This window comes from Mustela putorius, unplaced genomic scaffold (assembly GCF_011764305.1).
Source record: "Mustela putorius furo isolate JIRA1106 unplaced genomic scaffold, ASM1176430v1.1 tig00000127_pilon_pilon_pilon, whole genome shotgun sequence".
Lineage (NCBI taxonomy): Eukaryota > Metazoa > Chordata > Mammalia > Carnivora > Mustelidae > Mustela > Mustela putorius.
Window position 1 is genome coordinate 9,863,722 of NW_025421288.1, and position 22,912 is coordinate 9,886,633.

General features: G+C 60.1%; 2 protein-coding genes across 4 annotated transcripts; both read right to left on the bottom strand.

The window, feature by feature from the left end:
- Positions 1–527: 527 nt before the first annotated feature.
- Positions 528–13,397, bottom strand: MAP4K2 (mitogen-activated protein kinase kinase kinase kinase 2). Its single transcript, XM_045064548.1, has 32 exons — positions 13,214–13,397; positions 13,033–13,090; positions 12,738–12,828; positions 12,579–12,643; positions 12,217–12,272; positions 11,827–11,874; positions 11,697–11,739; positions 11,225–11,297; positions 11,011–11,142; positions 10,867–10,929; positions 10,420–10,501; positions 10,217–10,324; positions 9,747–9,825; positions 8,833–8,891; positions 8,286–8,329; positions 8,170–8,208; positions 8,040–8,073; positions 7,806–7,914; positions 7,638–7,726; positions 7,516–7,557; positions 7,329–7,413; positions 7,149–7,228; positions 7,001–7,061; positions 6,799–6,916; positions 3,343–3,401; positions 3,161–3,264; positions 2,869–3,046; positions 1,828–1,896; positions 1,607–1,693; positions 1,291–1,361; positions 1,127–1,182; positions 528–1,020 (listed from the first exon to the last, which is right to left on the bottom strand). Exons 1-32 carry the CDS (start codon positions 13,307–13,309, stop codon positions 933–935), a joined length of 2,466 nt encoding a protein of 821 aa, XP_044920483.1. The 5' UTR covers positions 13,310–13,397; the 3' UTR covers positions 528–932.
- Positions 13,398–14,424: 1,027 nt separating this feature from the next.
- Positions 14,425–20,040, bottom strand: MEN1 (menin 1). Of its 3 annotated transcripts, none has more exons than XM_004770119.3 (10): positions 19,886–20,040; positions 19,043–19,503; positions 17,929–18,137; positions 17,615–17,743; positions 17,270–17,310; positions 17,103–17,190; positions 16,305–16,441; positions 15,793–15,928; positions 15,238–15,402; positions 14,425–15,032 (listed from the first exon to the last, which is right to left on the bottom strand). In XM_004770119.3, coding segments are annotated over exons 1-10 (1,851 nt in total). In that variant the 5' UTR covers positions 19,888–20,040; the 3' UTR covers positions 14,425–14,549. The 3 variants fall into 3 exon arrangements, with proteins under 3 accessions (XP_004770176.1, XP_004770177.1, XP_044920498.1); XM_004770120.3 differs by having other exon boundaries at positions 19,874–20,040; XM_045064563.1 differs by lacking the exon at positions 19,886–20,040 and adding an exon at positions 19,793–19,862.
- Between the last annotated feature and the right edge of the window lie 2,872 nt (positions 20,041–22,912).

Here is a 22,912-nt window from a genome sequence, read left to right on the forward strand (position 1 = left end):
AACGGACACAGGCTGATCTTCCCCGAGTCCAGCCTGCGGACGGTGTCCGTACTCTGCAGCCGGCCTGGTGGAACGCGCTGATACCTGGGCAACAGCTGGGGGCAGGGAGGTAGCCCCAGGCGTGGGCAGGGACACAGCTCATAGCAGACTGTGTCTATAGCGCAGTCAGTGGCTGGCCCTTCCCAGGCCCTGGCTGCCCGGTGAGATCCCGGGTGGGGAAGGGGTGCCCTGGCTGAGAATCCCTTCGTTCGGGGTCCTAACCCCACCTGCATGATTCCTGGGCCACAAAAGAGGCCTCACACTTCAAAGCCGAGGGCTCATGCTGAGCAGGGGAGTCTGGGAAGACAGTACCCCCGAGATGACTTTCGGGGACACTGGCCTCTCCATCAGCTCTGCCTGGCTCCCCCATGGGTGGCCCCCCTTTTCTGGTGCCACAGAGAGATGAGCTGGAGGGAAGGAGGGGAGGGGGAGGGAGATGAGACCGTGGGCTCAGCTTCCCCCCCCCCCACAAAGAGGGATCAGTGGAGTAAAATCAAACCAGCTTTAATACCAATATAGTCTCTCTTTTAAATACCATGTTCCCCAGGACAGGGTGCAGGGGGCAGGCTCTTGGCAGGAAGAATGGAAAGGAAATGTGGAACAAAATGGAATGGGTCGCCTGGGCCTGCCCCCACCCTGCCCAGGGCCCTTGCCGCAGGGCCCCAGCTGCGCACAGGGGAGGGGAAGGGGGAGGGGACAGCAGCTTCCTCTGGTCCAGTTTTGCCGGGGGAGGGGGGGTGGGGGGGGCTGGGGTGGGCTCCCCTCCACTCCCCTCTATAGTCCCAAAACTCTTCTCAGGATTATTTCTGCCCTTTAGGCCAGCACAGCCTGGGCTCCTCTGACCGGGGAGAGGGCCCTCTGCCTAAACGGATGGCAAGGCCAGACCCGCCCCCTCAGTAGCTGCTCTGATGGCCGGTGAGGATGTAGAGGTTGCTGTGAGCCCCTGGGTTGTCGGTGGGAATGCTCTCAAGGATGATATCTCTGGAGGCGAGAGAGAACCGGATGTGAGCAAGGCAGGGAAGACCTGTGGGCACCTGCATCCGGCCGCAGGCGCATCTGAAGGGGAGTTCGGGGCACTGTGTCCTACCTGTGGGCCCCGAGCACCCGGAAGATCCTTGTCTCGTCTGTGATCTCCTGGGTCACCTGGGAAGAAAAGAGGCACTGAGGCCACCCCAGCAAGTCCTCTCCTAAGGGGCGGGGCCAACAGGGCATGGGGTTGTGGGGGCAGCCAGGGTCCTGAGTTCCACTTACCTCGTTGGTGTCCAGGCTACGGCCTTGCATCCCATGACTCCAGAAGGCCAGCACGCTGTCTTGCAGACACACTAGGAGGCATCAGGCTGCCTCAGGCCTGCACCAGCTCTGAGGACACACCACCCCCCACCCCGCCCCAGCCACACCCTGGACCTGGCCACAGAGGTTCTTGCAGATGGAAGGTGAGCCGTGTGGCTCTTGAGAGGGGTTGGGGCCTGCCCCCTCATCCAGCTGCCCACCCCCGGCCCCCAAGGGGCCACAGTCCATGCTCCAGGCTAGGGACCTTCCCGGCCCCACCCCCATCCGGCTCACTCACCCACGGTCTCGATGGGGAAGTCAAAGGTCAGCATAGGCGCCAGTGCGGCCGTGGGCTCACCCAGCAGATCGACAATCCTCACGCAGCCTGTACAGGGAGAGGGCTGGTGGGTGCGAATGGGGTGGTCCCCTTCTGGGGAGGCGGACCCTTACTCACGTGGCTTCCCTCAGCCTCCCCGCGGCCCCTCCACTGCCCCCAGCCCTGACCTCAGGGGCACTCACGGTCAAAGCAGACTAGCACTGTGTCCCTGTCCACCTGGATCACCTGCTGGGCAGTGCCGGGGAGGCCCTCTGCAGGCAGACAAGGGAGACGGTGCCCGGCTAAGCCACCAGCCTCGCTGGGGCCCGCCAGAGGGCCAGCTGTCCCCACAAGCACATTCCAACCCCACAGCAGTCTGACAGACGCCCACACGGGCCAGTGTGGGGAACTGAGATTCAGAGTTGCTGAGTGACCCGCCTGCGGGCATGTAGAGAGGCAGAGGGGCATCCCAGGAGGCCGGGGAGGCCAGGGTTTCTGGAGCCGGGGGAAGCACCGTGTGCGACTCTGCCGCCATGGGACCGCATGTCTCGGAGCAGTCACACTCGCATTCTCTGCTCCCTCATGCGAAACACAGGCAGGGCAATGGCGACCTTGCGGGGCCATCGTGCAGATTAAGAAGGAAGGCCGGTGTGGGAGGCCCCTGGCTGGGGGCACAACTCGGCCTCAGTCCAGTGCTCCTGTCCTTCCTGACCCACGGCCACCCCCTCTGCTCCCCTGAGCCGTCCCAACCCAGTGTCCTGCTTCCCCCGCTCAGAATGAAGGCCTCGGTGCCTGCCTTGCCCAGTCGGGTTCTGTCCCTGCGGCCCCTACCGGTCTTGGTCAGGCTTTTTCTCAGCTGCCAAGCCTGGGGTCTCATGAAACCTTTTATTTTTTTTATTTTTTTTTAAACCAAGATTTTATTTATTTGACAGACAGAGATCACGAGTAGGCAAGAGAGGCAGGCAGAGAGAGAGGAGGAAGCAGGCTCCCCGCTGAGCAGAGACTGATATGGGGCTCGATTCCAGGACCCTGGGATCATGACCTGAGCCGAAGGCAGACACTTAACCCCCTGAGCCACCCAGGCGCCCCTCATGAAACCTTTTAAAGAAGCCCGGCTGGAGTGGCGCTGGGAGCTCTGGGCTTCCAGGCTCTCCGCAGGGCCCTAAGCTGCTGTGAAGCCAATCCCTAACCCTCCACTCCCCCCCCCCCACCCCCATCCCCCTACACACAGCCCTCCGGCTTACCAGGGGGTATGAGAACATCAGGAGTCAGACCAGCCTCCAGGGGCAGGACGTGGAAGAGGACTCGGCAGCCAGGCCCCTCCGGGCCCTCTGCCCCCACGCACACCTGCGGCAGCTCCTTCCCGTCCAGCACCAGGGGTTCCAGCATCCCTGCTGGGCTGGGCAGGGGGCTGGAAAAGTTCTGGGGGCAGCAGCGGTGCTCAGGTCTCCATTTCTCCCCCCAGGCCCACTGCTGCCGCCCAGGGTCGCCCCTGTCCCGGCCGCAGCCCTCCCCACCGCCACCCCCGTGGCGTACCTTCAGCAGCAGGAACTTCTGCAGCGGCTCATACCACTGCAGCAGGAGCAGGCTGGCGGGCAGGGCGGCCAGCAGGAAGGTGCTGCCCGTGTAGGGGTTCCGCACTGCAAGAGAGGCCGGCGATGGGGACCGGGACGTAGCTGTGACCTCCGCCCCCCCAGCCCCCAAAACCCGGCTCTTACCCACACGACACTGCAGGCAGCCTTTGGTGTCTGGAATCTTGGCGGACAGGGCAAAGCGCCTGCAGGGGGTGACGACCAGGGCGTGGGTCATGGGCGCCATCCAAGGTCAAGGCCCCCCTGAGCCCTGAGATGGGCACTATCCCCTTCCCTGCCTGATGGGGAGTTGGGGAGAGACTGAGGGTCCAGCGCCCACCTCCACAGCCTGTGCAGCAGGGGTGTGGGCACAGAAGTCCCTTCACCTGCGCCACTTTGGGCAGCTCGCTTGACCTGCCCCTGCCTCAACTTCCTCATCTGGAGAATGGAGGTCATTGTGGCACCGACCCCGCGGGGAGGAGAGGGCTTCCAGCAGAGCCCAGTGCGCTGCGCTGCGTGCACTCAAGCAGGGCTAGCATTTCCCAGTCTGAATAATTACTTTCCTGCCCACTGTCAGTCACTGAAAATCCTTCTGAGGCGAAGGCAAGATCTAAAAGCGGCCGTGAACGGAGGAACAAGGGCAGGGGAGGGCAGGAGCGGATGGTGGCTCCAGCCCCCGTGAGGCCCGTCCGAGCACCCGCACCCATCCACCCCACCCCCCCGCCCTCTGCCTGCCACATGTCACACATGTCACACGTCACAGCAGGGCAGGCGGGCCCAAGGGGATCAAGACTTGCAAGAAAACCACAAACAAACGGCCTCGGCTGAAGAGATGCCACAGGAGGCCAGCAGGTGGCTCAACTACCTGGGCCGCCTCGGCAGGGGGAGAGTAGGTATCATCCTTGCTTTGGTTATTGGCTGCCCCCCAAGCCCTCAGGGGACCTCCAGAGTCCGAGTCCTTCTCTGGGGAACAGGGTTACACGTCTGGAGGCCTCCCAGCGACCCAGGCCGTCTGCCCCTCTGTCTCCTCTCCCTTGGCTCCGGCTGCTCTCTGTCCCAAATGGCCTCTGGACGGGACAGAGGCATATATTTTTGTATCTGGTTTTTTGTTTTTTTTTTTTCCTCCAAACAATTCTGGCTCTCTGATTTTAATGTGCAAAGGGGACACCATGACTCTGTGACTTTCCAAACACACACCCAAGCTGGGGCTCTGATGGGCCCGTTTCCTGCAGGTCCTGGGACAAAGCAGAGGTTTGCTCGGGAGCTGAGTTCAGGAAGCCCCAGGGCCGCAGGGCTCCAGATGTGGTATATGAGTGAGGCCGCTGCAGGAAGGGCCTGGGCCCACAGCTCCCCCAGCTGGGGTAGCCACCAGCCTGACCTCTCTCGACGCCCCTACCAGCTCCCACCATGCCCCCTGGGCAGGGCAACATCCAAGCCCCACAGCGAGGACCCCTCCTCGAATCCAGACACAGCTGGCACACAGCTGCCGGAGGTCCCGCTTGCACATCTCAGACTCGATGCGACGACACCCCCATCTGACGACAGCTCTATCCTTCCTGCGGCCCAGGCCGAAAACCCCGGAGTCATCCTAGACTCTCGCTCCCACCCACCAACTGTCAGGAAATCCTGCTGATTCAACTTGCAAAGAAAACCAGAATTCAGCCGCTTTTTATCTCCTTCACTGCTACCCTGACCCGTGCCACCATGGCCTCCGGCCTCATGATTCCAAGAACCTCCTGACCGGTTTCCCTGCTTTCTCTTCACCCCGTCAGTCTATTCTCAACACAGTGGCTACAGGAATCCCTGGTCCATGAACCTCAGAAAACCTCAGTCCACGTCACTCTTCTGCAGCGGCCCTCGGGCTGCAGAGAGTCAAAGTCAAAAGGCCTCACTGTGGCTACCGGGCCCTCCCAGATCACCTTCCCTGTACTCCGTCCATCTGGCTACACCAGGCTCCTTGCTGTTTGTCAAATAGGCCAAGCCTGTTCCTGCCCCAGATCCTTTGCACTGGCCGTCCTGGCCCCCTGGAATGCCCCCCTCCCCAGATATCAACAAGGCTTGCTCTAAGTCTTTACTCAAACAGCACACGTCACAGGTCCTTCCTGACCACCTTGTTTAAAACACAATCCAGGCCCCACCCCTCCTATTTCTCCTTCTCCCCCTGCTTTACGTACCATTTCCCCCTCTGCACATCATCAGAGAATACGCTTTTTATGTTGATTGTTTGTTGTCTGTCTCTCGTGACAAGAGAGTCCAGAGAATACGAGGGACTCTAGTTCACAGAAGGCCCCAGACACGTCCAAGGTGCTGACCTTGGACATCCCCTGGACACCTCACAAAACACACGGCACCAACTCCCCCGAGGTGCCCCAGTCCCTCCCTTCTCCCTCTTGCTCACTCCGGTCAGGCCCCAGAGCCAGTCAGCCCTGCTTCCTGAACATGGCTCAAGCTGAACATGGCTGTCAGCACAGCCAGCCAGCAGATGCCTCTAGTCTTCATCTGTCTCTCTTGACCCCCAGCTCTAGGACAGGGCACGTGACCCAGGTGGGCATGTCCCCACCCCCTGAGCTCCTCATGCTGTGGCCACAGGGACAGGCTCAGAGTGCGCGGGGACCTAAGCTAGACCCATGGACTTTGTGGGAACCCCTTGGAAGCCAAGGTTCTAGTACCACAGAGCTGTTAGCTAAGGCAACGCTGGTCTGGATCGGCGGGCCTGCCTCCCTGGACAGGAAAGCCTACCTGAGGAGGAAGGGGATAGAGGAAAGCAGAGCCAAGAGATGCAGGCAGATTCCTGATGAAGCCGTTTAAGCCTGGATCCAGCTGGGCCTGAAGCTAACTCTACTCCTGACCTTGCAGTTACATGGGCCACTAAATCCCCTTTCCTGCTTCTGTCAATGACCCGCATCGCTGACAACAGGGAGAGTCCCGACTGACATACTAAGGGATCCTTCTAAAACGCTCCCCCTGCTGCTGGTGGTTGAACAAAACCCAGATCCTGGGCCTGGCATCAAAGGAAGGGCTCTGACACCCATGTGTCTTCCCCTCAGGCTGCTCTGCCCTCCTCCCTCTGGCCAGACGACTCCCCACATCACCCACAAGAATTCTCTCGTGCTCTTCCCCTGCCTGGAACACCCTTCCCAAATTCATCTGCACAGAAGCCTGCTGTGCACCTGCCAACCCAACGGCCTTGGGTGGCTGCCCTCCCAGAGGCCTCTGCCCCACCCCCCCACCAGCTCTCCCTCTGGTTCCCTGCCTGGCCAGGTACTGACCATTAAGGACGCATGTGATTTGCTGTCTCTAAGCCGAGCTTAGGCACAGACCTACAGCAAGTGCTTGCTAAGCATTTCCTGGTATCCTAACGACCACAGCTGCCTCACCAGGGTCTCCCTGCTTCCAAACAGGCCCGGAGACCCAGGGGCCGGGGATGGGAGCTACCAAGGCTCTGACAGAGGAGGCAACTAGGCTCAGACAGGCAGAGCAACCTGTGAGATCACAAGCCCAGTCCCATACAAGGCCATAGTCCAACCACGGCTCTGCCCCTCCACCTCCCCCCTTTCCTGCCCCACACCGCATCATCCAGGCTCCTCGGCTGGGGGTCCTGACCTGGGGATGATGCGCTGTGTGAGGCGGTTGGTGGGGATGGAGAGGGGAACCTGTTGCTGGAGTCTTCGCTGCTCAAACAAGCCTGGGAGGTCATGGGCCCAGATGTGCGTGGATTTCCCTGCCGGAGAGAGGGAGAGAGGGGCTCAGAGAGCGTGGATTGGGGGCGGGGCAGGCCCCAGCCCCTGGCGGCCCCAGCCCATACCTGAGAGCGACAGCAGCACGTTATTCACACAGTAGAGCCAGGTGCAGCGCTGCGAAATCAGCTGGAGGCCACAGAGCGATGGGTGGACGGGGAGTCGGCACCCCAGCCTCCCAGGGCCCTCCCCCATCCAAAGCCGGCCGGGCCTCACCTTCTCCAGCGTGTCCTCATGTAATTCATGCAGGTTGAGGGTGTAGATGCCTTCCTCGGCCCCCACTACCAGGAACTGGTCTGCGCGGTGGGGAGGGGGTCTGGGGTCAGGGGTCCGCCCCCACCCTTGGCCCAGGCTGGGGGATTCCTGGGCTCCCGCTTCCTCCCGGCCCTGGCCTACCCCGGGTGACAGGGTGAACCCAGGTGACAGCTGCGTGGATCCGCAGGGGGCAGCCATTGAAGACCTTGGAGAAGCAGGCGCCCATCTGGAGAGAAGGCAAGAGGCTGGTGAAGAAGACAGAGGTGGGGGGGGGGCAGGAGGTGGGTGGGGGGTGGGGAGCGGGCAGGCAGGGCTGCAGGACACTTACGTGCACCTTGGGGGTTGGGGGGAGCCCATGGCACAAGGATCTCTGGAAGGGAGGGACCAAGTCAGGGCCGAGGGGGCACCCCAGCCTCCCATCTTCCCGGTCCCTCTGGAGCGCCGTCTCACCTCAGGATCCTCCCTGTGCTTCATGGTGGCCCAGGCAGTGGGGAGCAGCGGGGGGCTGTTAGGGCCTGGGGGCGGCGGAGGTGGGGTTCCTGCAGGCACAGACCGGCTGTGAATTCCAGCTCCAGCCCCACCCGAGCTGGCCTCCTGGTCCCCCAAGACTGGACTCACCCAGGGGGCTGGAGAGAGGGTCTTCTTCGGCTGGAGGCTCAGCAGGGGACGGCCCCAAGAACGGGGCCCGCTTGATGGTTCCTGTGGTATCGTCTGGGGAGTCCAGCTCCTGGGAGGAGAGTCAGGGGACCGAGCCTGGCTGTCAGCAAGTCCCCTGTAACCTGGTCTCACCCACCTGTACCCTCTGCAGCCCCCACCCCCCAGCCCCAGCTCCAACTCCTCTCCATGCTGTACCTGGAGTTCTGAGGCTGGCCGGATGGTCAGGCTCCTGTGGGGGACAAACCAGGGGGACGTGAAGTATGAGATGTCACCGGGCCCCAGATCCAGCTGCCCGACCCCACCACCTTCCGGCCCAGTTCCTCACCTTTCCTCTAGGGCCTCCTCCACGGACTGTAGCAGGCTCCTGGGCAGGAGGCGATGAGGTCAGAGGTCAACCTCTTTGGCAGCCCCCCCCCCGTGGCTTCCCTCTCCCTCACTCACCCACTCAGCTCCTCCTTTCCCAGCAGCGTCCACTCCTCCTCCCACTGTGGGGAAACCAAGTCAGAAAGGCCCAAAGGGAACAGAGAGAAGAGAAGAAACGTGAGAGGGCACTCGAGGGACCATGGGAGAGAGCAGACAGACAGACAGATGGAAAATGACACGGTACAGGCAAGAGAGCTGTGATCGAGAGACAAGGAAGGACAAAGAAACTATGAAAGAGGAGGACAGACAAAAGGCAAGAGAAGGGGAGAGAGAAGCAGCAGAAAAAGGGACCAGAGAAGGGGACCCAGAGGTGGGGGGTCAGATAACTGGACCCAGACATAGAATACCAGAGAGAACCATGCCGAGCGGGTGGGGTGCGGGCTCATGTCTGTGATAGGCCCGTTTTTTAGAAAGGTGTGATCACGGTGCCCAGAAGCACCCCCCAACCCCCTTCGGTGTCACGGTTTTTCCCCAGGCCCCAGGAATCTGAGGCGCTCAACCTCTAGCCCAGCTCCTCCCACGCCGCCTGGGCTCACAGCCCCCCCTCACCACCGGCCCCCCTCACCGGCTCGTTTAGTGGGTCTGTTTCCTTCCTTCGTGGGGCACCAAATTTCACTTGGTGAACTGGGGGGCCCAGGGTATGCGAGTTAGCAAGGTAGTCTCTCGAATGACTCTCATACTCACACCAAATGCCCACACACAGCCCCCCACCAGATCCCCTACCACAGCACCCCCCACCAGGTCTATGCACACGGCTCCCCCACCAGATCCCACAGTCCCCAACCAAATCCACACACACAGTTCCCTACCAAATCCATACATGCAGCCCTCCCACCGGAACACCCCCCACCACAGCCTCCCACCGGTCCACCAACACAGTCCCCCCACCAGATCCCCCACAACCTCCCACCAGATCCACACACAGCACCCCAAATCCACACATAGCCCCCAAGTCCACGCAGCTACCCTACCGAATCCACACTCAACCCCCAGCAAATCCAAATCCCAGCCCTCTTACTAAATCCACACACAGCCCCCCAATCTACATACAGCCTCTCCCCAAATCCAGTCAGTACCCCGTCAAGTCCCCACGCCCCCAACTATATCCAAACACATAAGCCCCCACCAAATCCACATCCGCACACACAGCACCCCCCACCAAGTCCATATACATAGCCCCCACCAAACCCCCCTACAGCTCCCCTACCAAACCCCCACATGTGTCCCCCACTGGATCCCCCCCAAAGTCCTCCAACAAAGTCCATATACACAGCCCCCACCAAACCCCCCAACAGCTCCCCACCATACCCCCACATGCATCCCCCATTGGATACCCCCCAGAGTCCCCCTGCACAGCCCCCCACTGGATCCCCCACACAGCACCCAGACAAGTCCATCTACACAGCCCCCCACCAGTTCCGCACACACAACCCCACTAACCTCCCCTACCCCCACACGTAACCTGCTGAGCAGACTCACACTGGATCTCCGAGGGGGTCCTCTCGGCTGGGCCGTGCTGCCCCCGGGAGTGAATGGTGTCTGGAAACATGTCATAGGTCTAGGAAAGAACACAGACAGTTGATACGCACCTGACACTTGCTCAAAGTCCTTTACCCACATTTGGTTTTCACAACAACCCTTTGAGATTATCGTAAGAATCAGGAGAAGAAAACCAGCACAAAGCAGCAAGTAACCGGCTAAAGATCACACAGAGACCAGAAGAGAGCTTAGCCAGGGTCAGGTCAGCCTGAGCCAAGGGCAGGAATTTATCAAGTGGGGGTTCCTGGGGGGCAAGATGAGCCCAGGGAAGATTTCTAATGGGTGGGTGCCCCTGGAGGAAGGCTCCCAGTGCTGGAAATACTCAAGTCAAAGGAACCTGACCCAGGCCGCCTCTGCGTTGCTTCTCATCTGCCCGGGCCAAGATCCATTCTTCAGCTCCCCTCACTTACCTCTAGGTCACAGTCCTCTGGGGAAGGGGTTCCCAGGTGGGGGTCATTGGCTTTGTCCAACAGCTGTGTGAGGAGAGCCCGAGGGAGGTGCTGGGTTGTGAACGGGTGCTGGAGGATCGGGGGTGGGGGGGCACAAGTTGGTTCCTGGCCTCTAGGCCCCTGCTTGCCAACCCTTCGGCCCCTGCCCTGCCCCCATCTCCCACCTGCAGAAGCTTCTCTGCTGTTGGCCTCTTCTTGGGGTTCTTGGTCAAGGCCAGCTTGAGGAAGTGGTGGAAATTCTGGGTCCTAGTGGGCACAAGAGCCCCCCACCCCCAGACCCAAGTTAGCCCTCATGGGGGGCATCCTGCCGGCTCCAAAGCAGGGAGTCTGCTCCAGGAAGGAGACAGACTGAGGCCAAGGGCAGCCAGCCTGAGCGATACCACTGTTGTGACCGGGTGGCTCCTTGGTCATTAACCATGTGCCCTCCCTCCCTGCCCACACCGGGTCCCCGCGCCCAGGGGCAGGGGTGGGCCCCGCCCCCGCCCACAGACAGTCCACAAAGGCTGAGAGCACAGAGCTCCCCAGGTTGCACCCTGGGAGTTGGCAGAAGGTTCTCCGCCCCCGTGGAGACTGCTGGAAAGGAGGCCCCGGCAGGGGACGTGGGCCCTCACCAGCGCGTCTTGTCTCTCAGCCTGGGCGGCTGGAAGCTACTCTTCGACATAAGCATCAGGGCCCTGTGGAGAGCACGAGGTCAGGGGACAAGGTCTGCAGGGCACTGGAGGTCAGGCCAGGGGGCCGGTCAGTGTTCAGCAGACCTCATGGGGTGTAGATGGAAGAGAGGGGGCTGCAGCTCGCCCAGCTCGATGGCGGTGATGCCCAGGGCCCAGACGTCACAGAGCTCATTGTAGCCTCCTTTGCGTTCCACGGCGGCCACCTCTGGGGCCATCCTAGAGAGGGGGTCACAGATGGGATGGCCAAGTGCTCGATCTGTGCCCCCCCCCGCCCCCTCAGCCAAAGGCACAGCCTCACCAGTATGGAGTCCCAATGAAAGACCTCCTCTTAGCCACGGACGCCGTCAGCTCGCCTGACACCCCAAAGTCGGCTGCAGGGACAAAGAGCTGTTCCCACCTGCCCTCTGGCTACAGCTCCCCACCCACCTCGAGGGCTGAGGCTCGGAATGCACCTAAAGGGTTCAGAGAGCAGGCGGCCCAGGTTCAGCCGCAACTGCCACACGTCCAAGTCGAGGCCAGGGCCCCCTCCAGGAGGGGTCAACCACCTTCTATCCCTGACCAAGTGTGGAGTCCCAGGTTAGACTCCATACAGACCCAACCACATCCAACTGCTAGTGGGGAAAGAGGGCGGTTCCATGTCCTCATCGGGGAAGCTGAGGGTTAAGCGGTGAAGTGACTCGCTCAAGGACACCCAGCCCTCCAACGCAGACCTTAAGACTCCACAGGCTTCCAGAGAACCCTCACCCTGATTGTGTCCCCGGGGTACTGACCCAGCTTGACATCTCCCTGGAGGGTGAGGAGAAGATTGGCTCCCTGTGGGAATGGAGGAGAGAGAATCCCGTCTGGTGCCCCCGAGAGCCTCCCCCCGCCCTCCCAGGATGCCCTTGGCGGGACCCCTACCTTGATGTCTCTGTGGATCTTCCCCTGAGAATGCAAGTGGTGCAGGCCCTGGGGACAAAGAGAAGCTCCTGAGAGCAGCCACCCAGGACTATCCCCCCCTTTCCTGAGCCCCCTCTCTCCACTGGGGCCCCCCACCCAAGCAGCTTCCTCCTCCCCTCTCCCCAAACAGGAAGTGACTGAGCCAAGAGGGAAATGTGCTGCTTCCGGCAACAGGGCTGGGGCCCCTTCCCCGCCAGGACCCAAAGCCCCTCAGGCCAGCTCTGCTTGAGCCACTCCACTCAACCCCCAACACACACACACACACATACACACACACAGGCCAGGCCAGCTGGGCTCCCTGCCCATAGCTCCTGGGACTGGGGGTATGAACAGCCTTAGGGGCCCGGCTACCTTCAAGGCCTCTCGGCAGACATAGGCAATCTGCCGTTCCTCCAGGGGCCCGGTGGCTGGAATGGAATGGGTGAAGGCTGGCATGGAGGTCTGGAGAATAGGCTGACCTTCCCAGGCCACCCCTTGTGGGGGAAAGCAGCAGGCACTGCCAGGTGAAATAGATGTTGACCACATCCCCTCCCTGCACAGCCCGGGATACAGAGCCCAGAGAAGGACACCGTTTCTCTCAAGGTCACACAGCCAGTGAGGAGTGGAGAAGGGCCCGAGTCTGGGACCCCAGCTCTTCTCTTATGCCCCATGCTGGGGAAGGGTGGGCTGGGAAAAGGCTGTGGCCCTCTGGGGCCTGGAGTCCCGGTCCTCACCGTGGTAAATCTCCTGCAGGGACCCCCCTCCGCAGAACTCCATGCAGATCCACAAGCGGTCATTCCTGGGGGGTGGAGGGGGCACAGAACTGGGGTGGGCACACAGCAGAGCCACTAGGGGGCTGCCTGGGGGTAGGCAAGGGGATAAAGCAGCCTCACCTGAGGTAGCTGCCAATATAGGCCACCACGTTGGGGTGACGGCACTCACGCAGGATGGTGATTTCCTGCTGGAGGGAGCTGGTGTCGTCCCCTGGGGAGAACAGGGCATCATGGGGAGGAGGCGCCTAGGGATTGCTCTAACTCAGTGCCCCCATCTGCAAAATGGGCACATCGGGGCCAGAAAGATCCCAAGTGACAGTACCTCCTGGGGCCTGCCCCTCAGGGGGTCAACTCTCAGCGCTCTCCTGGCGCTCCGCCCTCCCTCCAGCGCAGAGGCCCTGCCCCGGGCCCTCACCTGGGTCTAGCTTGACTATCTTGACCGCGGCCAGTTCGGACGTGACCGTGTCGCGGGCCTGCAGGGGCGGAGGAGGTGAAGCGGGATGAGGAGGGGGCGGGGCTGGGGGCTGGATGCGCGGTACGGCGCAGAGCCGGCACCCTCCCCGCCGCTCTCCCGCCCGTCCGGCCGCCTGGCGCACCTTGTAGACGTCGCCATAGGTCCCGGCCCCCACGCGCTGCAGCAGCTCGAAGCGGTCCCGTGGATCCTGCAGCGACACGTCCCGCAGCAGCGCCATTGCCCGGCGCCGGGCGGGCCGGCGGGCGGGCAGTCGTGAGCTGCGGAGCCGCGGAGCCGGCGCGGGGCGGCGCGGGGCGGGGTGGGGCGGGGCAGGACCGCCGGGGCGGGCGCGGGTGTCTCCGAGGCCGCGGAGGCGGGGCCCGGGCCAGGGGCGGGGCCAGAAGGGGGGGTGCGCAAAATGCCCCGCCGCCCGGCCGAGAGGAGGCGCGCGCGGGACAGGCCCTCGCGGGGAGGGGAAGCCCCGAGGCCCGGCGGAGCAGACCCGGCAGAGGCCCTTCGGCCGGCCACCGGTTCCCTGCGCCGTACAGGTGGGGAGTCCGAAGACCAGAAGGCAGAGGGAAGAGGGGACACCCTTTCCTTGTCCCGCCCGCCCCTCCCGCAATTTCCCCGATGAAACACGGACGTGTACTTTTTTTTTTTTTTTACAAAATGTATTCATCTTCCTTGGAACTGAAAAATAAATCTATGTACAAAACAGGAAGAGATCAGGCTCCCCTCACCCACTCGCAAACCCCGGCAGATTTCCTCCAGAGTCCCCTGAGACGGGCTGGACCTCGGGGAGGTTCCCAGAGGGTCGGAAAGAGGTCTGCTCTGATCTGGGGCCAGTTTGGTCAGGAAGGGGGCGGGGCTCAGGATTCACAGGCCGGAGACTGCGTTTCGTGTCCCAGACTCGCAGGGCAGAGAAGGGAAGAAGCTAGGATTTCCAAACTCTGAAAGTTTTAAGTTCCTTGGGGTCGGGGGCTTGGATTCCCAAAGGATGGAATTCTGAAGTGCGGAACTGTACTCCTAGGGGCCGAGCGGAGTCCCAGGTTCCCGAGTTGGAGGCGGGACCTGTGCTTCTGGGGTGTAGGGCAAAACCTCCGCCCCACAGGCAGGGAGCAACCATGAGCAGCCCCGGTCTGGCCCAGGGTTAGAGCCTCGGTTCTGAGGTGGGGCCTGTTTCCAGTGCTTGGACCTTTAAAGATTAATGATGGAGCTCCAAGTGAGGTTTCCCTTGGCCGGCTGGGATTCCAGGGGATGCGATCTACATTCCAATGACCGGCAGAGCCGGGGAGTGGTCTGCCCTCCCGCAAGTTGCAGCAGGGGTTCCGGGTGGGGGTGGGGCCTGAAGGAGGGGCTCAGGCCCCCTTGGCCCGGGGGCGGGGCTTGGGCTCGAGGGCCGGGTGGGGGTGACGGGGGTGGCCCCTCCATCGGGACCGAGTGCCCTTGTCCCCCCACCGCAAGGGCCGGCAGGTAGTTCAGAGGCCCTTGCGCTGGCGCTTGAGGAAGGAAAGCGTGTAGTCGCTAGGTGTAGACACCTTCTGCTTCTTCATCTGCACTTGCGACTGCGCCGTGAGCTGCAGCTTGATGGCGCTCGAGTTGATCTTGGTGGCCACCAGCAGCTCCTTCATGCCCTTCATCTTCTCGCTCTGGAAAGTGAGCACCGGGCCCTCGGGCGGTGGCGACGCCGCAGGCGCTGGCGCCGGAGCCGTGCTGCCTCCTTCCGGGCCGCGGGCAGTGCCGGGGACCGTCCCTGGGGGCTTCCGAGGAGGTCCTGACATCGCCCCCTGGCCTCCGCCCGGGACCTTATCCAGGGCCGGCTTTTTAGGCGGCGGCGGCTCCTCAGGCTTGGACTCACGCCGGGGGCCTCGCCGGCGTCCTTCACGGGCTTCCTCGCCCCAAAGCTCCTCCGCCTCGGCCGCCTCGGCCTCCCGACTCACGATGCGCACCTTCTGCCGTACCTGGCCAGGGAGGGAAAGTGGAGACCAGGCTGCAGGCCTGTGGCTGGAAGCCCAGGACCAGCCTCGGGCCACGCATCCCAGGGCCTCAGTCCTATCTGCACGCAAAGGGGACAAGCCAAGCCTCTTCAGGACCACAAAGGTTCTGCTTCGGCAGCCGCCATCACCCCCCTGGCCTCCCCTGCCGCCCTGCGCAGCTGCGCCTCACCTGTCCCTCGAACCGGCCTAGGGACTGCACGAGGAAGGTGGCCCAGCCCACGTGCAGCACCGGCGTGGGGCTGCCCTCTTCCCACTTGCAGATGCCGTCATAGAACCGCAGCAGGTGGGCAAAGCACTCCGGGTCCTGCAGGGCAGAACCCTGGCTCTGGGCACCCTGGGCAAGGGGTAAAGATGTCTTAGATCTTTCAGAACCTCCTTCCTTTTATAAAACCAGTCCTTAGCCAGGACTTGGGGGAAGGCAGAAGCCAACTCTTACCTATACCCCACCCCCCCAACTGAATGAGGGGCACTGACCATGAGAGAGATGGGCTTCCACACCCTTTCCCTGCAGGCACAGAGTAGTGACCCCTAAAATACCCTCAGCTCCCTCAAAGCCAGGCCAGGGACCCCCTACAGCAGATAGAATGTAGCTCTCCATGCGGGGCCACCTTCCCCCAGCAGGCCCCAGTCCCACGCAGCAGTCCCTGTGGCCACGGGCGGGGAGCTCTGCTGGGGGGCAGGGAGGCCCGCAAGGTGAACACAGGCTGCCCCTCCAGCCCTTCACCTGGGTCTGCTCCCCTGGCCGCTCCTCGCCGGCCTCCAGCAGGCTGGCTGCCTCCTTCAGCAAGTTGGGGATGACATCATTGGCTACTTCGAAGAACTCCTTGTAGATCTCCTCGTCCTCACGGCAGTAGTTGTAGCTGTGAGAGCAGTAGGGCACTGTGGGGTCTGGGCCATGGCAGGGACCCCCAGGGACCTGGTGAGCGGATGGAGTCTTCCCTTGGAAATCATGGGTCTGAGTAAGGGGTGGGGGGAGCATGGGGCGGGGGGTACAAGTTCGACTGCTGGATGGCAGTGGTTGCAAACTGGGAGGCCATGGGAGCCAGGGAAAGGTGTGAGGCCCTCATCAAGGGGTCCCAGCCTCCTGGGTGATGGTGGCTTTGGCTGTCTGGGGACTGGAGGGAGAAGGGGTAGGTAGGGCTGGGGACCCAGGCCTCACGCCTGGATGAGGGTGGTTGGAAATTAGGTAGAAGGGGAAGGCCAGCCAGCCTGAGGCCCTGGCAGGGGCATCCTCACTCCTGGATGACAGTGGCCGTGTCAGCCCACGCCTGGAGGGCTTCGCGCACATTGCGGTTGCGACAGTGGTAGCCAGCCAGGTACATGTAGGGGTAGATGTGCTCATCCCGGTAGTAGGTCTTGGCTGAGGCAATGCCCTGGGGACAGAGTGGAGGGACCTCAGGGCGCAGCCCCAGTGGCCGTGGATGGCAAAAATCCCATTCGGTCACACCCGTGAGGCGCAGTGGGCCGATCCCAGAGAGTCTCGTCTCTGATCTCACCCCACCCCCCTCTGTCCTCTCTGCCAATTGCTCCTGCCCAGGCTCTGCAGGGGGCTACCTGTTGAGGCCTGGACCACACTGCAGGGGGCAGAGACCCCCAGAGAACAAGGGCTAGGAAAGGGAAGGGACCCATTCTCCAAGCTCGGGACGCATCCATTTCCCGGACACACTCCTACATAAACACCAAAGGCTTTTAAGCCGGGCCCAATGTCCCTCCTACTCCCCAAGCCCCACAGAGTTAACAACCCCTTCCTAGGGCTCCCGCCACAGGTGACCTCTATTATACTCTAGGACAATAACAGGCAGCAGAAAAATTCAGACCCCAGCCCTCCCACGCTGGGGAACACAGAACACCCCTCAGACAGCCCTCTGTGCCCTCAATACATGCGAGGCAAAAACTAAATGAGACACGGATGGGCGATACCCCTCGATACACGTCAAGTTCCTCTCTCCTCACCTGCCCCCCCCAGTCCCCAAACAGAATGGGACCCCAGCCACTGTTGGGCCCCCCTTCTGTACCCTCCTGAGATGTCCCCACCTTGTGGTAGAGGGTGAGTGGGTCTGGCCGGCCGGGGGTGGGCTCCAGTTCCTCCAGATCCGCCAGGTTCCCCAGTGCCATGGGGTACCTGGGAAAGAGTCATTGAGTCCAGGCTGCCTCCCAGCCACCCGCTCGGAGACCCAGCCTGGCCACTTTCCCCTACTGACCTTTCCAGATGTCCCAGGTCATAGAGCAGCCAGAGCAACTTCTGGGGGTGGGGGGTGAAGAAGAGAGAGAGAGAGAGAGAGGCATGAGGGGGAAGGGGAGGAGGGTCTCAGTCTCCCAGGCAGATGGGAGTTCAGCAGCAGCAGGGACCTCCCACCAGGTGGCTGGGATCAGAATTGAGGAACCAGCCCCTTCGGGAGTCCGAGCCCTTTCACATCCCAGTTCTACTTTTCCCAAGAGCCCTGGGAAAGGCCAGGCAGAGAATGATCAACCTGTGTTCTGGAAGGGGAAGCTGCAGCTCGGGAAGGGAAAGCGCCCCCACCCGGGGTCCCCCAGGCACCCCTCACCTGCTGGAGCTGCAGCAGCTCCAGGGAGTCGGTGTGCAGGTCGATGGAAGGGTTGATGGCACACACCATGAACGCCACCTCCATCTTGCGGTCACAGCGCAAGTACGAGCCTTTCAGGTACAGCCAGCTCTTGGGAAAGGACAAGACCAGATGTCTCAGGATGGCCCACTTGGGCTTGTTCCAGAAAATGACCACCAGGAAAAGGGGATTCCCCCCTCATTCCTGGCATATGGAGGTGATGCCAGGAGGAGGGGAAGTGGCTTGGGCTAGGAGAGAAGAGTACCAAGTGCACCAAGTTGGGGGAGGGGCAGTACCCGCTCAGCCACACCCGCGTTGACCGTCTGGCCCCTGCGATCCTCGTTGCCCTTGCCATGCCAAGTGACCTCAGCTGTCTGTTCTCCGTTGGGCCCAAACACTACCCAGGCGTGGTCCTCGGACAGGGCCAGGTGGACATCGCGGAGACCCAGAGCCTGGCAGGCCCCCACCACGGCAAAGGCCACACCAGAGCTGTCCAGTTTAGTGCCTGTGGAAGGGAAGGAAATGCAAGAGGGTCCTCTGAGCTCTGACCTAGGGGAAGGGGCCAGGTCGTGATGGGCCATGCTTCCTCCCATGCTCACCTCCAGGCCTGTGCCCAAACCTTAGAGGCTCCTGCCCATCAGTTCTCAATCCCTTTCCTCCTTTGTGTTCGAAGCCTCTCCCTCCCCCTTGACGTGCTGCAGCAGAAGACATTCTAGGCTTTCCCGCAACTCCACCCAGTCTTTGACCCTGTCCCTTCTCTTTCTCTGCAACCACATTATAATTGCTTTATTGTGCCTGTTAGGTTATAACAGGGACAGCAAAAACGGGACCCTCTGGCCAACACTCCTTCTTCATACACCCACTAGTAGATACTCCTAATTTCTGTTACTCTTTTCCTGCTAGGCACAGAAGAGGCCTCAGATTCCTTCTCAGCGTGGCACTCCAGGACCTGATTGCCAGTCTACTGGGCTTGGAGCAACGAAGAAAGTTCTTTGCAAGCCCTGAGTCTTAAGCTCCTTGATGTGAAGCCCCTCCCTCATCTACTGACTTTCATGTTAAGTGTCTGACATGTAGCCGGTTTATGGCTCCTCACTCCCCAAATCTGCTCCTGCCTTCAGTGCCTCATACTGGGCTGAGGGACTCCTGTAGCTGCTCAAGGGTGGGGATGGGGGTACTGAGGAGGCAGAGTCAAGTGAGTGGGGTGCAGGCCATTCTGTGCCTTAGGCATTATCACTTCCCTTCTCTGGGCTTCAGTTTCCCTTGCTGCAAAGAGGGTAGTAACACTTGCCCCATTTCACAAGGCTTACAGGTCTTAATGGGTTCTGCAAACCAGACAGGGTTGTGAAGAGGTGGGCCAAGGTTCCCAGGTGAGACAGGATTCTCGCCCTTTGCCACCTGTCAGGCTCCAACCTGTGATGAAGCTGAAGAGGGATTGGATGTGGGCCCGATCCTTGAAGTAGGAGCGGCTGAGGCTGTTCCAGATGACATCGGAGACCTTCTTCACCAGTTCTCGGCTGGAGACACCCCCCTCTCGCGGGTAGAGAGACAGGTCGACAGCGCCACGGATCTGGGCGGTGAAGCGGGCATACAGCGCAGCGATGATGGACAGGTCAGCCACAGGGAAGTAGGTAAGCCCGCCAGGTGGGTCGGGCGCGGGGCTGGGCTGGAAGGTGAGCTCGGGCACATTGGTGGGGATGACGCGGTTGACAGCAAGGAAATGCTCCACGAAGCCCAGTACCAAGGACAGGAGCACCAGGTCCGGTTCCTCTCGGCCCAACTCGGCAGCGAACAGCCGCACCACGTCGTCGATGGAGCGCAGCGGGAACAGCGTCTTCTGGGCGGCCTTCAGCCCCATGGCGGCGGGCCTCGGCCTGCGGGCGAGCCGGAGGAGGGAGGGTCGGGCGGGTACGACCGGGGAGCCCCCTCCCAGGCTCAGCTAAGGTTCTACACCCCCACTCCCTACATTCTCTTGCTTTCCTGCCCCCCCCGCTCGTCTGTTCCCCCTGTTCCGTGGAAGACCCCTCAGCCGAGGCTGTAAGGGCCTCCTCGTCCCCCACAACCCTAGGAGCCGCGGCCCCGACGGGGGTGCGCCCCTAGGACCCCGCTGGAGAACCCTCCCTGGCCGCCCCGCCCCCTCTCTACGACCGTACCCCCGGGCACCTAGAGTCTGTCCGGAACACGCCCTTAGGCCAAGCCCCCCAAATCCCAAGGAGAGTCCTGGCCTGGGTCCCCCGCGCCCACCTCCGCGCTTACATCCCACACAAGGCACCACGGCGCCCGCCGCCTGGAGCCTGCTGGGAAATGGAGTTCCGCCCCTTGGGCCGCACCGCCTGCCGGGAAGTGCAGTCCCGGGCTCTCTCCTGTCCCTGCTGCGTCTTGAAATGGTGGCCGGCCCGACAATCCGCGGTGGCTGATGGGAGTGGTAGTCCCGCAGCTCTGGGCTCCTGAGCAGTAGGTGAGGAGTGGAGGCTGCGCCACCTTCCTGAGATCCTCCGGGATTGGTCACTCCATTTCACGCCCTCCAGGTAGGCCGTGGAAGCGCGGTAGATTCTGGGAGATGTAGTCCAGGGAGTGACGCAGGCATTCTTCAGGCTGCTCTGGCTTCGGCTTTCCCATGTAGTCAAGATGTGAGGAACACGGGTACTTTTAAACAATGCAGGGTTCCGTAAGTGCCTTCAAACCCTTGAGTTGGGTATTTATCCATATCCATTAACATGTAAATGTGACTACTGTATCTAGCAGTTCTTCCCTAGTTCTGTTCTTCAGGAAGTTTAATATCTGTGCAAAGAGGAACATTTAAAGAATCATTATAGTTACTTGTAATAGGGTAAGAGCGTATTATTGAGGGGGAAAAAAGCTTCAGAACGATATTTGTAATAAGATATTATCTACATTAAGAAAAAAATTTTAAGAGGCATTTTTTATTTTTTAAAAGATTTTATTTATTTATTTGACAGAGAGAGAGATCACAAGTAGGCAGAGAGGCAGGCAGAGAGAAAGGGGGAAGCGGACTCCCCGCTGAGCAGAGAGCCTGCTTCAGGCCTGGATCCCAGGACCCTGAGACCATGACCCAAGGCAAAGGCAGAAGCTTTAACACACTGAGCCATCCAGGTGCCCAAGAGGCATTTTTTTTTTTTTAAAGATTTTATTTGTTTATTTATTTGCCAGAGAGAAAGAGAGCATACAGGCAGGGGAGCGGCAGTCAGAGGGAGAAGCTCAGTGGGGAGCTTCATGCGGGGCTCAATCCTAGGACCCCAGGATCATGACCTGAGCCAAAGGCAGACACGTAACCGACGGAGCCACAAGTCGTCCTTATTAAGAACATTTCAAACCAATACTAAATAATTTCTACAGAATCATCCATTCACCTTCCTTATTAATTCAACAAGCAGGTTTTAGGTGCTTGTGGGCCAGGCACTCAGTCCTAGGCACTGGATGTATAGCAGTAAGGAAAACATCAAATTTCCACCCTTCTTCACCTCCATACGTATTTCCCCCCACATCCATAAGTCTAGTCTCATCATGAGAAAACATCTGGCAAGCCCAAACTGAGGAACATTCTACAAAACACCTGACCAGTACTCTTCAAAAGTGTCAAGGTCATAAAAGATGAGGAAAGACAAAAACTTGCAGATTAGAACAGAGTAAGACAGGACAACCAAATGCAACATGGTATTTTGGGTTGAAGTCTGGGACAGAACAAGGACATTAACGGAAAAAAATGGTCAACAGGGTGACTGACCTTTGTAGTTTGCCTAGGACTAAAGGGACTTTAGGAGTATAGGACTTTTGGTTTTTTAATAAAGATTTAAAAAAAAAATTTTTTTTTTTTTTTTTGACAGAGACACATCAAGAGAGAAAACCCAAGCAGGGGGAGTGGGAGAGGGAGAAGCAGGAAGCTGGACTCCCACAGAGCAGGGAGCCCAGTGCAGGCCTGGGCTCAGGGCCTTGGGCTCAGGGCCTTAGCCAAAGGCACACACCCAAGCACTGAGCCACCCAGGTGCCCCAGGAACATGGGATTTTAGTCTTAAAACCAAGTCAGGGTATCTGGGAACCCTCCCTGTGAAATTTAAATAAAGTCTATAGCTTTGTTCATAGTTTTCATCGGTTAGGTTTGATAAATGTATCCTGATTATGTCAGATGTTAACATTAGGGGAAGCTGGGTAGAGTGTATACGGGGACGAGAACACCAATGACCAAGCTCTGGGGTACTTCTTCTCATAGAGATTAGGAGACCAGGAGGAACAAGCAAAGAAGACTGCCGGAGAGATAGGAAGAAAATCAGATGAGTCTTTGTGCAGAAGAAGACAGAGGTGTGACCAATAGTATCAGATGCTGTTGATAGGTTAGCAAACTAAGCATGGAAGGCTGACTGGATTTGGTTCAGAGGGAACGCCTGGTGACCACGTTAAGAGCAGTTTGGGAGCAAAAACCTGGAGTTCCTTGGCTCAAGAAAAATGAGAGGAAAGAAATTGGCGACAGTGCTAACACTCAACACTTTCAGGGAGCTTTGCGGCAAAGATGGAAGAAAAACAAGATGGCAGCTGGTGGGCGGGGCAGGGGTTGGGGGGAAGAGGGTCAAAGGAGGTTGAGGTGGTGATGGTGAATAGAGCCTCCAAAAGGGGCGCCTGGGTGGCTCAGTGGGTTAAAGCCTCTGCCTTCTGCTTGGGTCGTGATCCCGGAGTCGTGGGATCGAGCCCCACATCAGGCTCTCTGCCCAGCAGGGAGCCTGCTTACCCCCTCCCTCTCTGCTGCCTCTCTGCCTACTTGTAATCTCTGTCTGTCAAGTAAATAAATAAAATCTTAAAAAAAAAAAAATAGAACTTCCAATGCATGGAGGGTATGAGAGTTCCTGAGTGGCATGTTTGGCCTTTGCTAGGAACATGAACAGTTTCCCTGCAATAATTGGAGAGAAGGCAGACTACATGGGCACATGTACTTGGGGACTTTAATGTTCTCGGTGAAACAGGAAACCCAGGTGGTGGTATCTTTCCCTCCACACCTTTGCTCAGATGTCACCTTCTCAATGAATCTGACCCAGACCTGACCAGCCTACTCGAGATCACGCTCTCTGAGGCGCCTGGATGCATCAGACTCTTGATTCCAGCTCAGGTCATGATCTCAGGGTGCTGGGGTAGAGCACCCCCCGCCCCCCCCACCCTCCGCCCCCCGCCTTGGGCTCTGAGCTCAGGAGGAAGTCTGCTTGTCCCTCTGCCCCTCCCCCATGTGTGCACCTGCTCTCTCTCAAATACAGTCTTAAAAAAAAAAAGATCAGGGGC

Coding starts and splice junctions, on each gene's coding strand:
- MAP4K2 (XM_045064548.1), bottom strand. CDS start 13,309: ATGGCGCTGCTGCGGGACGTGTCGCTGCAGGATCCACGGGACCGCTTC. Junction 11,875..12,216: donor TCTGCCGAGAGGCCTTGAAG/GTAGCCGGGCCC, acceptor CTTTGTCCCCAG/GGCCTGCACCACTTGCATTC. Junction 10,502..10,866: donor CTGAGAGACAAGACGCGCTG/GTGAGGGCCCAC, acceptor TGTGCCCACTAG/GACCCAGAATTTCCACCACT.
- MEN1 (XM_004770119.3), bottom strand. Junction 17,744..17,928: donor ACGCGGGTGTGGCTGAGCGG/GTACTGCCCCTC, acceptor TCCTTTCCCAAG/AGCTGGCTGTACCTGAAAGG. Junction 15,929..16,304: donor ACGGCCACTGTCATCCAGGA/GTGAGGATGCCC, acceptor CTGCTCTCACAG/CTACAACTACTGCCGTGAGG.